Here is a 15,190-nt window from a genome sequence, read left to right as displayed (position 1 = left end):
CAAAAAATAAACCAAAAAATTTTACAGAAATGCTGTTTGAAAGCATTGCAAATTCCTGTAACTGCTGACAAATAAAACAACCTAGATTTTGTCTCTAGGATGATCTAATTTCCTCATGCAGAAGTCTAGAAGCCACCTGGAGGTGTGATGTAGCAACACAGAGACAAGATCCCACTATGAACTCATTACTTTTGTATTAGGAAGCATGAGAAAAGTACCATTGGGTTGACAATCCTGTCTAAGCAAGCTAAACTCTGCCTAACTGAACTGGCAAAAATGGTACTTTTGTGACCAGCCCTAAAGCTCTGCATTTCATTTACAGGTTTTTTTATGCCTACTGGAACATAGTCAAGTACGTAGCAAATTGAGATCTCACATGCCACCCAATTCACAGGCTATTTAATAAATATGCACCAGTAAACACAGATCCAGGATGATATTTATCCTTTTGTTGCACAGCTAAGCAGCTCTTCCCATGAAACTCCTCTAAAAATGTCACAGTCGGCTTCTAACATTTTAAGAAAAGTATAACAGCACATGATTTTGTGGTGCAAAATCCACAAGGGCTGAGATCTTGGCATTCTGTGACTTTCCATATGTTATTCCATTTCTAATGGGCATATCAGACAAAAGCATTTGTCAGGCACAAGTATAATCTTTACGGGTTGAGCTTACATTTTACGTTCATAACCTAAGAACCTAAACAGCTACTTGCTCAGAAAGAGGTCTTACTAAAACAAACAAAAAAAGCCAAACCCAAACTAAACAAAACTGAAAAGTCCCACCAAACTATAAGGTCTCATTAGCTGTAATTCTTCAGAACACTCAGATGTATATAATCCAAGTGATTATATCCAATCCAATGATAATGATGTTATTTCCCTTTGAGATTACAAATTTCTGCAGAGTTTCTGCTGTAACTTCTCACTCCCAGAGGAGACCTCAACAAACTGGTTCCAGGCCAAGACTTTTTCCAACATTGTTTCCAGCAGAGACAAATACCAACACTTACTGGCAAGCTGTTACTGTGAGCAGTTTCCTCAAATAAATAATACAGAAATAGGTGGAAACAGCAAGTGGGAGCATAACTCTCACCTAGGATTGAAAGTTTGGTAGGTAAAATAACATCCAAGCTCAGCAAAGAAAAGAATATTTCATGAAATGCTACATTCAATCTGCCTCATTGCTACATAACTAAAACATAGACACATGTCATGTTTTGCTTCCTCAAATAAGGAAAAGCTAGCAACTTCATTGTACTTAAAATACTTCCTGGAGATTGGTAAAAACCAATGGGAGACACAAATATTGTGTGTAGCTTTGTAACTCAGTAAATATGGAGCTGACATGTCTTGTTCCAAGCCACAAGCGTTGTGCCAAGCTACAACAGGGCGTCAGGACCTGTCATGCTTCTTTGCATGGACCTGCCTTGGCCTGCTCAGAGGTTAGTTTTAGCTTTAAACAGCAATTATCTAATGAGCAAGTACCTGATTCCAATGTTGGTTTAACTTTTGCTCACTTTTCTACAATTGTGTAGCGTTTGGCCTATTTTTATATATATATATATTTGTTGTAACTAATAGATAGCTATAACGTGGTTATTGTGCGGAGAGCGAACTATGTACGGATCAGTAAAGGCATGGCCTCTAGTGCAGTGAAAGTTCAGGCACAGGATGACACCAGAGCCCCTGGGCTACAAACACCTCACCAGTGCCTACTGCTGAGAAAGAAACGCAACCTTAGGAGCTGCCCAAAACCAGTTTGGGGTCACAAAGGGAACAATAAACAAGTAGCCACATATGTAAAACACACCACATGCAGTAAGTTCAGATGTAAGATAGACTTGCACACAGATGGGGAAAAAAAGAGTGGCATAGAGCATGTTAACAAATAAAAATGACTCAAAATGGATCCTAGAGTGAGGAAAATGAAACAGTCTGCATCATACCCCTCCTCCCAGGGCAGGACTTCAGCTGCTGAAGACTCAACATAGACCCCTGCTCCAGAGGAAATTATTGCCCTGAGGGCCCCAAACAGCAAGTGAAAGGGTAAAGCATAACACCAGAGCAAAGGTCAGACCTTAGAAATTTTGTGTATATATTTATACACTTTTTTTTATATAGTCATATATATAGTAATGTAAATATATGTAGCGCTATATATAGCTATAAATAAATGTATATAGCTATGTATCATTAAAATACATGTGTATGTATATGTATATAAGATTATACATATATGAAGGTTAAAATTACACATATACATAAAATAAATTGCATTATGCATATTTTATATTTACATATATATACATACACACATACTAAAACATGCATATATTTGCAATTTTAGCTATTTGCATTAGTATCATAACTGGACAACTAATAATCATTCAATTAGACTATAAAGACTTTAATTAGACTAACAGTAAATTCTTAGCTTTACATACATACATGGCCCACAAGAAGGAAATGAGCGTAAAAGTGGTGGGATTTCCAGCAACCTATCCTGTAATTTGTGTGTGACAAATTAATAACACTGCATATCTCATTTTTGCTTCCAGTCTCATGTATTGTCTTCTGCTAAGGAATAGTCAGCTGAGCTCAATTAATATTATTGTTATATTACTAAAGACCATTTAAATTTTAAACTAAACTTTTTATAATTTATAAGTAGCAGACATTGAAACAGTAGTGATGCTACTGAGAAAGGCATTAACTTCCTTTGAGGGCTGTAGGAAAGTCAGGTATATTATTGACTGACATGAAATACTAAACCATGCTCTGTATTTTAACAGTTCTCTTATTTCCAGGTGTTTCTGCAAATCACTTGGCTATCATAATAGATCATATATATTTTTCAGCATTTGTTCAAGACACTGCAATAAAATATGAACAGAAGAATTTTTTAGGAAAGGAACTGTGAATAAAACATAAAACATTTATGTGGTAAAGTATTAATTCACACACACAAAAAAAAGAAATCAAAGGAGAGCTAAGAATAAAATATTGACAACAAATACTGCTTTGCTAACACTGACCTTTAGCTGCATGTATCCATTTAAATTTTTCCAATATTTCTGCACTATCGTATCGCTTTTTTTTATCTCCTCCTTCCTACCATTTGAACAATTGCAATCTACGGCCTCCATTTCAATAGAGGAACATCATGCAAGAGACAGGCTAATTTATAAAAACTCCTGTGTTTTACTCAAGGATTCAGATGTACTCACGTTCATTTAATACCCCAGCTTTTAATCATTTCTTTTCCTGGGGAACAGAAGGAGGTACCAAATTACTACAGATCCTGCTCAGGTCATATTGCCAAAGAAGAAGGAAAAAAACCATCTCGCAGCCCTCAGATTGAGGACAAAAGAGATCTAGTCAGTAGATGTAAAACTGGTAATATTCAGTACTGATGTTGCCAGTTGGTAATTACACAGGGACTAACTGACATGCTCCAGGATGCAAGAAAATAATCCAGATGAGAAAAAGGAAGGGAGAGAATGATGTTCACGGTCTCTGCCTTGGCCGTAAAGTATCTAAAAATGTATTTATGTAACATTGAGATAAATTCCTGTAGCCTTAATATGCCACTCACATTAACTATAGGCTTTGTTTAATATTAAACCTACTTTAATCTCCTATCAAGACACTTCAGCATCTAGAAAAAACATGCAAAATGCTGAAGAAAACTTTGCACAAACAATTTCCAAGAAAACAGATGCAAGGAAAGCGGGAAGGAGAAAACACTTCAAAGAGCTCTCCTTTTTACCAAGAGGCAACAGATCAAAGAGACAAACGCACGCCTGAGTTTGTGCTGAAACCCTCGATGTGCTGTGATGCTCAGACACGTATCGGGGGGATGTGAGGCTGAGGGGTGTGTGTCAGGGGGGTGTCAGGCTGCCCATGATGGGCCCCAGAGGCCGGGTGGGATGGAGGAGGACTCCCAGCCACCCCTGACAGGCCCTGGGAGGTGACACCTGCAAGTGCTGCAACACTGCCCATGGACACATAGGGGTGTGCTGTGCCTGCAGCCTTCAGAGAGCACACCAGAGATCTCTTGTTTTCAGACTGAATTCACAGCTGTGAATTCACATGCCACCTTTAACAGCTTGACTGCTGGGTATCGCCACACTGTTTACATCCAAAGCTGGACAATACAGGAGCTGCTTAGGATCCAACTTCTAGAATACCTTCACACCACAGGTTTCGCAGGCCAGAAGTTGGCCTGAATTTGCACACATTTTTTAAGTCTCTCTGGTACAGAGAACTATCAGGATTTTTATGGTGCGATGCGAACAGCGCTGGATAAGCACAAACTATACAAAACAACTACCCACTGAGCAATCCCCCGTTGGAGCATCTCTCATGTAGCCAGGTACACTCCTCATTATTCAAGTTCCAAAGGTCACAGAGTGGGTCAGACCAAGTTTCTCTATGTTAAGGAGAGAATTGCTAGCATCGCTTGTGCAGAAAACCCTATAAATCTGCACTCTGCTGGAGCTATGACTCCTAGCGCTCCCTCTGAGCTGATGAACAAAGCACACTTTCCCTGATTCGCACTGAAAACTCCAGCCGTAAGCAATGAATAAAGCCAGCAGCCCAACATAATTTCCTGCTCTTGCCACCTCGATGAAATAGTCCCCTCTAAGCTGTCCCTTTCCTTGCCTGACAAGTCTTTATTATTAGAGGGCCCATCAATCTTGGTGGATAACAGCATCAGCATCTCTTGGGATCTTTAAGGCTTTTTTCACATTGTTTCATATGTGATTTGATATTCCGTATATGTGAGATTTATCACAGCAGGTAACCTAGAGCTTACTCGGAAGGTACAGGCCAGTTTCAGTACAATCTCTCCCTCACACTGAATTATAACAATTTTTTTGCAGTTATACCCGCACCGTGAACAAATAAGCCTCAGGTTACTCTTGTCCCATCATCTACCATGGGAAGTCAGCTCCCTTCTTCCTGCAAAGAAGGAAGATACTTTGGAGTGTAAATAATAGCTGCTTGGGTAAAATAAAGGTGCTGGTGGGACAGGCACAGACCTAATTGGTGCTTACAAATTTCATAACGTACCCTTCTCTTTCTAACTCTATTTAAGTTGGTATTCAATTTAAGGAAAAAAGGTTTTAAAACAATGCTCAAAAGTCTTTCCACTACAGACTAAAATGCTTGAAGGCAGGAAACTAACGCAAAAATTGTCCCTGTCATTAGTCAAGAGCTGACAAGTATAAGATTTTTAATTAATCCCTGGTCACTCTTTCAAATAGAATGTTTCCACCTCAGTGAGTTTTACCTACTAAAGTGTTTAAAATAAATAAATAGTCCCCTGTGAAAAACTCCAGAGTATCATTCACAGAGCTCTCATTAACATCTAAGAGCCAATCTAAGGAACAGCTGAATATGTCTGATTACACATCTTTTCTTTTGCTCTCAGCCCACATATTCACTTGACTGAAAAGTTAAAGTCTATTTTCTAAGGGTTTTCCACTTACCTTTGAGAGAGATTAAAAACTTGTTGAGGATCTCCATTCTGAATGAGGTATCTTATAGGGTCACCCTCTCTATCAAAAGCCTTTAGGAAAAAAGAGGATAACATTAAAGTCAGTTACAAAGCTTTCTTTTCTTTCCTTCAATTTATAAACTGGAAAATTAACCCCTGAAGTTTTATTAAAGTTATCTATAGGAATGACACCAATCTTGCTATTTCTAAGGCAACAGTGGTAATTACAGATGGCTACTTAAGATAAAGCTGTAGCACATCGGAATTCTTATGCTACAGTGAATGCAGACTTTCAAATTACTACTACACATAAACAGACAGCATCTCAAGTATGAAAATCAGGCTTTATGCAATTACTTCTATTTTTGTGCAGCTACAGACTGATTAGACTGAACTTTTTGTTTCCTTTGTTCCTATTCTTCATTTCCACTTCTTATCCACATTCTTCTTTCTGTTAGTTTACCAGAATCCCAATCCTTTTGCTGATGCTCCATTGAGCAGTGTAGACATGGCAGCACTCACCCTCCACAATAATTTGCTTTTAGGGGGATGAAGATCAGGATGAGACCTTTAAGAAGGGCTACTAACAGCACCAAAACAAGTATATTCTACCTACTAGATGACAAAAAAAGCTTTTCAGAAGTTGAGTAAACTGCTTTTGAAGTTAAGCTTTGGCTATTCTATTTCCAAAAATGGCCATAAATTTGCCATGTATTTGTTACTTTTTTGTCAAGTGTACACCCACCTTTTCCCCAAAAAGACTATCAGGTACTTTTCAGAGAAAATACTGTCTACTGAACTCACAGCTACAACTATTTAGCATTCAAAACCCAAAGTGATTAAGCATGTTATCGCAGGAATAAAGACACTGCTGTGAAAATTCCAACAAGGCCAAGTTCAAAGAAGGGCGGATAGGATTTACTAGGAGACAGGTCAAAATAAAAAACAAGATAAGGAGAGAGCATTTTTGTGTTTCTCATCTTTCAACAACTGTCCTCCTTCTTATCTATTTTCTGTAAGCATTTGCTGTAAACCACAGTCAAGGACTGTGTATCTTTGGGTTGACCATCTAAAAAGCAGTTCTTAAGACAAAAAAAAGAAACAAGAAAAACCAAAACAGCGCGCACACACACACCCCCCCCAGCATTAAGAACAGAAGCAAAAACTATTCCAGTGTGCAGGCAGAACAGGGAATCTAGTAAGAAACCAACTTGCCTTAACCAAAGGAAGCATATAGAAAATAATGGCTAAGTCAGATGAAGGGGACCAATACAAAGAAAAAGCAAGCACAACTATATGATGACAAAGTCAGAGAAACTCACGATGAAACTGTAATAGGAACAGAAAAGAATACAAAGGATAACAAAGAAATGTTTCGGTTACAGAGGAAACTTGAGGAGCATGGCACCTTGCCACAGTATAAAAGCAGAAAGGATGATGTTGAGGAGGTTAAAGAGCTAACACTTCTTGTGTTTCAGCTGCAGTCAAGCAGCAAACAAAATTAACTGTGGCAACAAAGGGGTAAAATCTCAGATGAGAATAGGGAAAGAATAAGGTAGAGAATATGTACATAAACAGAGCATCTTTAAATCATCTGCTGAAATTAAAGCCTGATGAAATTCATCCTAGTGTATAAAAACACGGGCTGAAGCAATCTCAAAGCCATTAGCAGTTTTCTTTGAAAGCTCACAGAGGACAAACGTGCTGAAGGGCAAACACAAGGTATATCTTTCACAGAGGAACAAGCCAGCAAATCACAGACCAGACAGGTAGAGCTCAATTCCCTGAAAACCACAACCAATCAAATTATTTGTAAGTACCTGTGATGACAATATGGAGATAGATAACACAAAGCTAAATTTCTCAAGAACAAAGTATGTCAAAGCAATCTAATCTTCTTTTACAACAGGACAACAGGGCTTGCAAATAGGGAAAAAGCTGTAGATGTAATAATGCATCTTAGCCACAGTAAGGCTTTTCACACTGCCTTATGAGACATTTTCACAAACAAGTTTAGACAACATTGGTCTCCAAATGGAAGATGGGATTAAGCAAGAATAAAAGTGATCATAGAAATTAAGGTCAGACAGCAGTGGATAGCATTTAGTACTGACTAAATTCTGCAAAGGTGTGATTATTTCTTCCAATACCAATCAATACTTTCAATAACAACATCAGTGACAGAATAGGAAATCTGTTTATAAAATCCACAGATAACACTGAGTGCCAAGAGGTGCCAGCACATTAGAGGGTGTGAGCAGAATTCAGATATTCTTATGCTGAAGACATGAACGGTCAAGATCTGATTCAGCAAAGGGAAAAATTGTTAGCCAAGAATATGAAACTATACAAATACTGGATGCAGAAAGTCTGACTAGTTGGCATCTGAGGACTATCACAGATCCTAAATCATCAGAATCATATTCTTGCTTCAATCCTCAGCGGTCCTTTGTACTCTTTTTACCTTACCTGCAGGGGATCCTGTCCTCACTTCACATTTAAGGTATTTCAGAAGTTTGTTTATAGTTTACATTCATTCATAACAAGTCAGGAGACTTTCAAAAAGACATAAAATAAAAGACTGGTTCTAGTTCATTTCATTTTCTCCCTGTGTCCAAAGAAAATGTACCTTTCAATCAACATACTTAAAAAATCAGGGGAAAAAGTTTATCATCGTTTTTAAAAACTTCTGTTTTCTTTAAAACCAGAGAAAAGCAAGTTATTATGTACATAAGAAAAACACTAGGGACTTGCACATGAGAAAAGAGCAATCCATACCTATTGTTTTCCAGATCAATTGTATACAGTGACTTCATAAATTGTACACAATGATTTCATGTTGCTTCCTTGTTCAGCACATAACTGGACCATGATAACGGTCCTATTTGTTTTGCAGAGTCCCAGAAAAATTACCCTATTTGCATATTTTAATTAATAATGGCTGGCAGAACATGAAGCAATAAACACCTCCCAGGCATGCAATAAAGTCTGAATTTTATTTACAAATTAATACTGTGGAGATCATTTAATATGGCATTACTTAATCTCAAATGTTGTTAATTAAAACACCAGTCACAATCAACTGGGTACATTATAAAATAAATAATAGTATAAGAAAAAAATATAACCCTCCATCATCTGCATGAAAAATTTTAACGGAAAAGGAGAAAGTAGATTTTATTTTTAGAACATGTATTTTAAAGTCTAATAGGCAAATTTAAAACAGCTGCATTTGCATTGTTATTGACACTGATATTTTGCACATCTTCAGATTTGCTAACTTGGGAATATTTAAAATACGTTGCTTGCTCTCTCTCCCAGTTTTTGTAATCCTCATACTGTATGCAACATTAGCAAAATATTACCAAGAGAGAGTCATAAAAGCATAACCTCTTAACCCTACTGCACCAACCAAAACATACTTTAAGTCCAAAACACTTAATGTATTGATAAGACTATTCATGGAAGAAAGAGTCAGTGTGAAAATTTACACATGAAAACACTTGTTTAATATATGAGATCTGGTAATAGTCTGTATTACCTATGGAACACAGGGAATACCTTAAGCTATTGTTAAAATTCCACAAAAACCTCTAGATGACTAACTGGTAACTTTCTGTTTGCCTGGAAGAGACAGCACAAGATTTCATATGCTTAAATACTCAGTTTATGAATGTTTAAAACGTCCTGGCCAATTTTACACAGGGAATAAAAAAAGATGAAGACAGAAATGTACACCACACAATAGAAGTCCTTTAATACAGATGGGCATATTAATGCAGAATGAGGCAGTTGAACTTGCACTATAAAGAAAATGCATCTGCATTTCAGGTCTAGGACCACCAGCCCTACAAGAGACACAATCTTTGACTAATCCCCAAGAGATGAAGCCACGCACAATTGTGATTTAACGATTAAGTCTTTTTTACAAACAGAAATTGTCTAGCTGAATTCAAGTCCTGCATAGCATACTAGTAATATGAGATAAATCTAAATTGCAGTAACAGCAAGCAGAAGAGAACATTTTCTATGCATTTCCAAAGCTCTTAAAACTAACTGATGCATTTCACTGTTTCCCAAACACAGTAACTCATAATTTCTGGGGATCTTGGGCATGTAGTAAGAGAATACCCACTGCTATATCACCAAAACGCTCACTAGCATCCTGGCTAGGAGGACAGTAGACATGACCATTTTGCATCTCCCCTGCCCTGCCAGGCACAGGCTGTCTCTCCCAGATTTACTCCGCATACCTTACCAAGGATCATTTGAAAAGGAAAACAAAATCTAGGTAAAAAGTTTGGGGTTTAGTGAAACATTAAAGCAGACAGATTATTCCCACAATGAGGTTCACTTTCTAACCACATTTAAATTATGTAAAACCCTTAAATACTAAAACCTGCTAATAGGTTTTTTGCCTCCAAAGATCACCCAGGCCTTCAGCCATATATTCCAGCACCTGTCAAGTAAACACAAAAGTTTTTGTTTCTCAGCATGCTCCTGGCTCCCATTACTCTTTGGGGTTTTGAAAACCAAGCATCTCCCCATGAGTCAGAAGAAGGCTCCTGACAGCACGGCTCTTCAATTCTGAACTCACTGCAGGCATTAAAGACATGCCAGAAGTTAATTTTCAGCACTGAGCTAAATGAGTCATCCTCCCTCAGTGCAGGTGACTATATCAGCTTAACCATCCATAATAATCTTAATCTTTCATCAGCAAACGATCTTAATAGAAACTTACCCAATCACCTGCATCAGTGACTCAATTAGAGTTCTTTTATTTCACACACTTCAGTTTGGATTACTTTTTTTTTTTTCCACGCATTTACTGAATGTGCAAAACACACAGAGCCACACACTTGAGCTGATACGAACTGACCTAATTCCACTGAGTTCAACAGACTTCAATAGAGCTACACTGACTTAAAGCAGATAAGGCTGTTGCTCTCTACGGTTTCTGTTTAGCTCAGGTATTTCCAGTCTTCTTCCTTTGAATGGCTTTATATGAAATCTGAATAATACTATAATGTTTACAGGAACCACGCTCAGGACATCATGCTGTACTGAGTTTATTGCTTTGGACTTGAAGCCATAATTATTTAATAATAATAGTAAAGTTCCTGTTCCCCCCCCCCCCAAAAAAAAAATCTAAAGAGTTGTAATTTATCTACCTATTTTGTATAGCTGGCTTTCAAGACGTGGACAGAACATAATGCAGCAAAAGCTTAGGGAACGGTGAATAAGCTAGGAGAAAACTAATACATTAACCATGCAGCAGCACACAAGAGAAGCAACCTGGGTCTGCAAAACACGTCAATGCAGCACTATTTACAAGCAATACTGGACTAATGTGCATTCACTGCTTCCACTTGCAGAGCTATATTGGGTGGTCAGTTAGTACAGGGACCTCTGCTTTTTGTTAGCCTGTTAACAGCAGTTGTTACATACACCAAGGGGAATAAGTATCTTCACATGTTTTTCAAAACCAACAGGCTAAAGAAGGCTGAGTGCCAAAAATCTTGCAAAAAATTCCATGTGAGTTAGGTGGAGAAGGTCCTAAGCTCCTCTGATTTGCTGGCAAACATATATATAGAGATTTTAACATAAGAAATCGCAGGCCTTTCAAGTTTTGAGCCATTCATGGCATTTTTTTCTCAAACACTTCAGTCCCATATGCACCCTATAGTACTTTTTAGCACATTTAACACAAAAAGAAGTTACAGAAATATCCAAGTAAGCACTTTTCCTATATGATCCATGTAAAAGGGGCTATTTACTAAAATGAAATAATTTTCAATCCCTATAAACTGTCCTTTCCTCCTGTATGCAAGGACTGGGTTCTGCATGGCATGGGCACAAACAGAAGGAACGTGGTAAAGGCTTACAGGGAAGCATCTGTACCTGCAGGTTTAACAAAACTGCTCCAATTCTCATGGCCTCGCTGACTTCAAGGCTGTACATCAGCTGGGGAAAGCGGGGAGGGCTCTGGTTGTTGGGTGGAAGGACCTCAATGTAAACAGTAGTAATAGAGCTTCTGCAATGCAAGAAGGGGAAAAAAAAAAGTCAAAGCCAGTCAAAATCAATAAATCAACAAACACAGGGCAACCAACAAAGTCTATTTTATACACTGTGTGTTCTCTAGCTCTAACAACCTCCCTTTGCTCCTTTAAAAGCTTCAGGACATATTTTTCATTCTGCACCAAAAATAAAGCAGGCTGCTACATTAACAGAAGAAAAGCCAAAGAATTTCTTTAAAAGTAGCCCAAGTGTTCCTTGAAAAACAAAGCAGTAAGATATCAGTGCACACTCCACATACAAAGATGACTCATAATCCCCTGGTGATACTGTGTCCTCTAGAAGAGCATGACAAATTCTGAGAAGGCATGTCATGCTCCTGCCATGCACAATATCCACCCCTGGAGCATCCCTGCTGTTGTTCAGTTTGCTACCCTTCTTTGGCAGAGAGGGAACAGAAAATGTTGATGGAGAGGATAATGCTGGGAGAAGACTGATGTACACCACTCTATAAGAGACTGCATCAATATTGTGGTTCACACAAACAAACCCAAGCCCACTTCAGGCTAGTGAGCCATGGCAATACAGGAGACTACAAAACCCACCAAGGAAATGTGGCAAACCCTTCAACTGCACTGAACGCAAACCCGAATATAGTGCAAACAGCATTACAGTTTGCAAGCTGAGGGCTCTTCTGGGAACACTGACACTCAGTACAGACCCTGCAAAGAGCATGCTGTAGACACATTTGCTATTCAACTGCTCCAAATTGAGAAAGGGAGCCAAAAGCCTCCCTGAAGTTAAGAGAGATTTAAAAATCTGGCTTAAAGGGACCTTTCTCTTGCATCTTTGCTCAGTTATCCCATCTGCCTTCTCTCCTGTATGTTAAAACAGTACCTCTGCCCCTGAACAAAATCCTGAGAAGAGCAAGTGTTACACTGCAAGCGCTTATTTCCTCCCCATAAGCCCTTTGACAAAGTTGGTAAATCTCAGGCTTTAGGGCTGCAGGAAAGAAACTGCTTCAGGACAAAGGGATTTGTCCCCACTGTGGGTTGGGTGGGTTTTTTTCCTTTTTTTTTTTTTTTTTGCGGGGGGTGGGGAGGTAGAAAAGGAAGACTTGAACACACAATAAGATGCTTCTTGCAGGGCTAGCAAGCTCAGAGCATTTTTAGAGACTCCTACCAGAAATTACCCCGTATCTTATAGTTGAAACAGCTTCTGTGTTAACTGATAGAGTTCATTAAACACCAAAATGACACATCACTGATCAATGTTATTAATTAGCTGTACACGTTTCTGACCAAGCACAGTCACCACTGCGTTACAGATGCTTCCCGCTGCCCTTCGCCAGCAGGTTTTATAACTCCGCGCCACTGATCGGAGCTGTGCAGACCATCGCTGCAACACCGTGACAGATAGCTGCATTTTAGGGGCTGTGCCACGCAGCACGCTGACCGTGCTCCAAGATAACGAACCATCAAAGCCCCGGTCCAGAAAGACAAACGCCATCAGTACGTAACTGCCACAGAAGGAGCTCTGTCCCTACGGGCACCTCCACACACACAGCACACAACCCATGAGGAAGGGATTAAACCCTACCCGGTGCGTCCCACCTTTCACAGCTCAGCCACACGTTTTGGCCAGTTTGGAGCACGTACTGAGAGCTGCTTCGCCGCTGCCTGCTTCGAACAGGAGACAGACATGCTTGTCAGTTGTGTTGCACAGGGTGCCCGTGCCCAGGGGCAGCAGCTCAGGCTGAGGAGTCTCTGTGAGGAGAGGCCGGGGCTGCCGCAGGGCGGGCACGGCCGGTTCCAGCCGGTTCCAGCAGCCCCGTGGCCAGTCACAGCTGAGCCCCTCAGCCCTGCTGGTGGCGCCTCTGGGGAAACGGATTTAAGAAAGGGGAAAATGCCGGAAAGGAGAGGAATGAGGAAAAAAGGTGTGAGGAACAGCTTGGTGACCACCAAGGCGGGAGGAGGAGGAGGTGCTCCAGGCGCCGAAGCAGAGACTCCCCTGCGGCCTGTGAGGAGACCATGGTGGGGCAAGGAAAGGTGTGGGGAGGAAGGAACGGCAGAGCGGGGCTGTTGTGGACTGACCGTAACCCCCATTCCCCATCCTCTGTGCTGCTCCCGTGGGGATTGTAGTGGAGGAGTGAGGTTGAGCCTGGGAAAAAAGGGGAGTTAGTGGAAGTTGTTGGTTTAGTTTTTGTCTTTATTGCTCACCATCTAAACCCATTTTAATTGGCAATAAGTTAATTTTCCCCAAGTCGAGTCTGTTTTGCCTGTGATGGTAATTGGTAAGTGACCCCCTGTCTTTATCTCAACCCACGAGCTTTCTCACTTTATTTTCTCCTCGGTCTTGTTGAGGAGGGGGAGTGAGAGAGCAGCTGGGGGGGTACCTAGCAGCTGGCCAAGGTCAACCCACCACCTATACATTAACAATATATACAAGTTGATGCTAACAAGCCTTAGATGTTCAACTGCTCCACCGTAGCCATGTCATGACAGCCTAGCAAACATCCACCTGTGCCCCAAAACCCTGGCTACCAGCTAGTCCAGGGCAATCCTGAGCTCCCCATGTACAGCAATGCTGCAGATGTTGCCTTGCGACAGCCATGTCTCTCTGGAGCAAGTGCCGGATTCGCGTCCATCTACAAATACAGGAGACGAGGATCCTACTGCTTTGAACATAATAGCCAGGTCCTTATTTGATGTAATAAAACTTTAAACAAGTGCATAACTTGCACTGAAATGCATCGGTGAATGATAGACCCACATCTATCATATCCTTGGGTATTTAAGAAGCTGAATTTGCAGATTACTGACTCGATAGATATAAACAAACCCCATGTAATCACAGGGGAAGTTGGACAATTACAACTAAAGTCAACCATTCAGTGTAGATTACCTGCTTATAAACTACAGTCAGTTTCCTGTTTTCTTGTCTATTTTAAAATACTCCCTCATATCCCACTAATCTTTCTGAATTGATGTTCCACACTTACACTGTTGAAGTAAAAAAACAATACCATCACCAAATGCACAACAACAGACACAATGAATTAGCAGACAAATACCACTTGAGCACTGGGACTGCATATTTTCTTGGGATAGCTGCTGTCTGTGTATGATATACACATCCAAACAGTTGCGGTTTAGTGTGCATTTTTCTTCCACTGCTGAGTTTTTAATAAAATATATTGTTCTGTATCATTTTTTTCCTGATCCTGCTACATCTTAATAATACCCAAGCTGATTTATTGTCTATCAAGCTCCAAAAAAAAACCAACCAAAAAAGTTTCTGTTCACCACAGTAGTAAACAAATTTTCTTCAAATCTTTAAGATAAGATCACAGAAGTAAAGCACGAGTAGTCTGCAAAATAAAAGCACTATAATATTTAACGGCTACTTTTTTTCATTTCCAAACCGTTTTTGATTAACACTTTGCAATTTTAACCCATTGGTTTTGTGTGTGTTATATACAGCTCATTTAACTGTCTGGCCAAATCTATTTTGGCATGGGAAAGGAAAGGAGAGAGAACTGAGCCTTCCAACAACTGCAGCTGGTGTTTTAACACTGCAGGGACACTGAATACACTGAGAACAGAACAGAGCTCAGGAACTGAATAGTGCGTACAAACTCACGCAAGCATGGAAATACAGCTTTTACACT

General features: G+C 39.7%; 1 protein-coding gene across 9 annotated transcripts in view; it reads right to left on the bottom strand.

Moving 5' to 3' along the window:
• Positions 1-15,190, bottom strand: part of PCDH15 (protocadherin related 15) — a 710,734-nt gene that overhangs the window by 163,645 nt on the left and 531,899 nt on the right. For all 9 annotated transcript variants that reach the window (XM_069795901.1, XM_069795896.1, XM_069795892.1 and 6 more), the window contains 2 exons: positions 11,407-11,539; positions 5,498-5,577 (listed from right to left, as the gene is read on the bottom strand). In XM_069795901.1, the coding sequence (XP_069652002.1) occupies positions 5,498-5,577; positions 11,407-11,539 (213 nt within the window). The remainder of the gene's footprint in view (positions 1-5,497; positions 5,578-11,406; positions 11,540-15,190) is intronic.

The sequence above is a fragment of the Haliaeetus albicilla genome, chromosome 11, assembly GCF_947461875.1.
Source record: "Haliaeetus albicilla chromosome 11, bHalAlb1.1, whole genome shotgun sequence".
Classification (NCBI taxonomy): domain Eukaryota; kingdom Metazoa; phylum Chordata; class Aves; order Accipitriformes; family Accipitridae; genus Haliaeetus; species Haliaeetus albicilla.
This window is presented reverse-complemented; position numbering and strand designations above follow the sequence as displayed.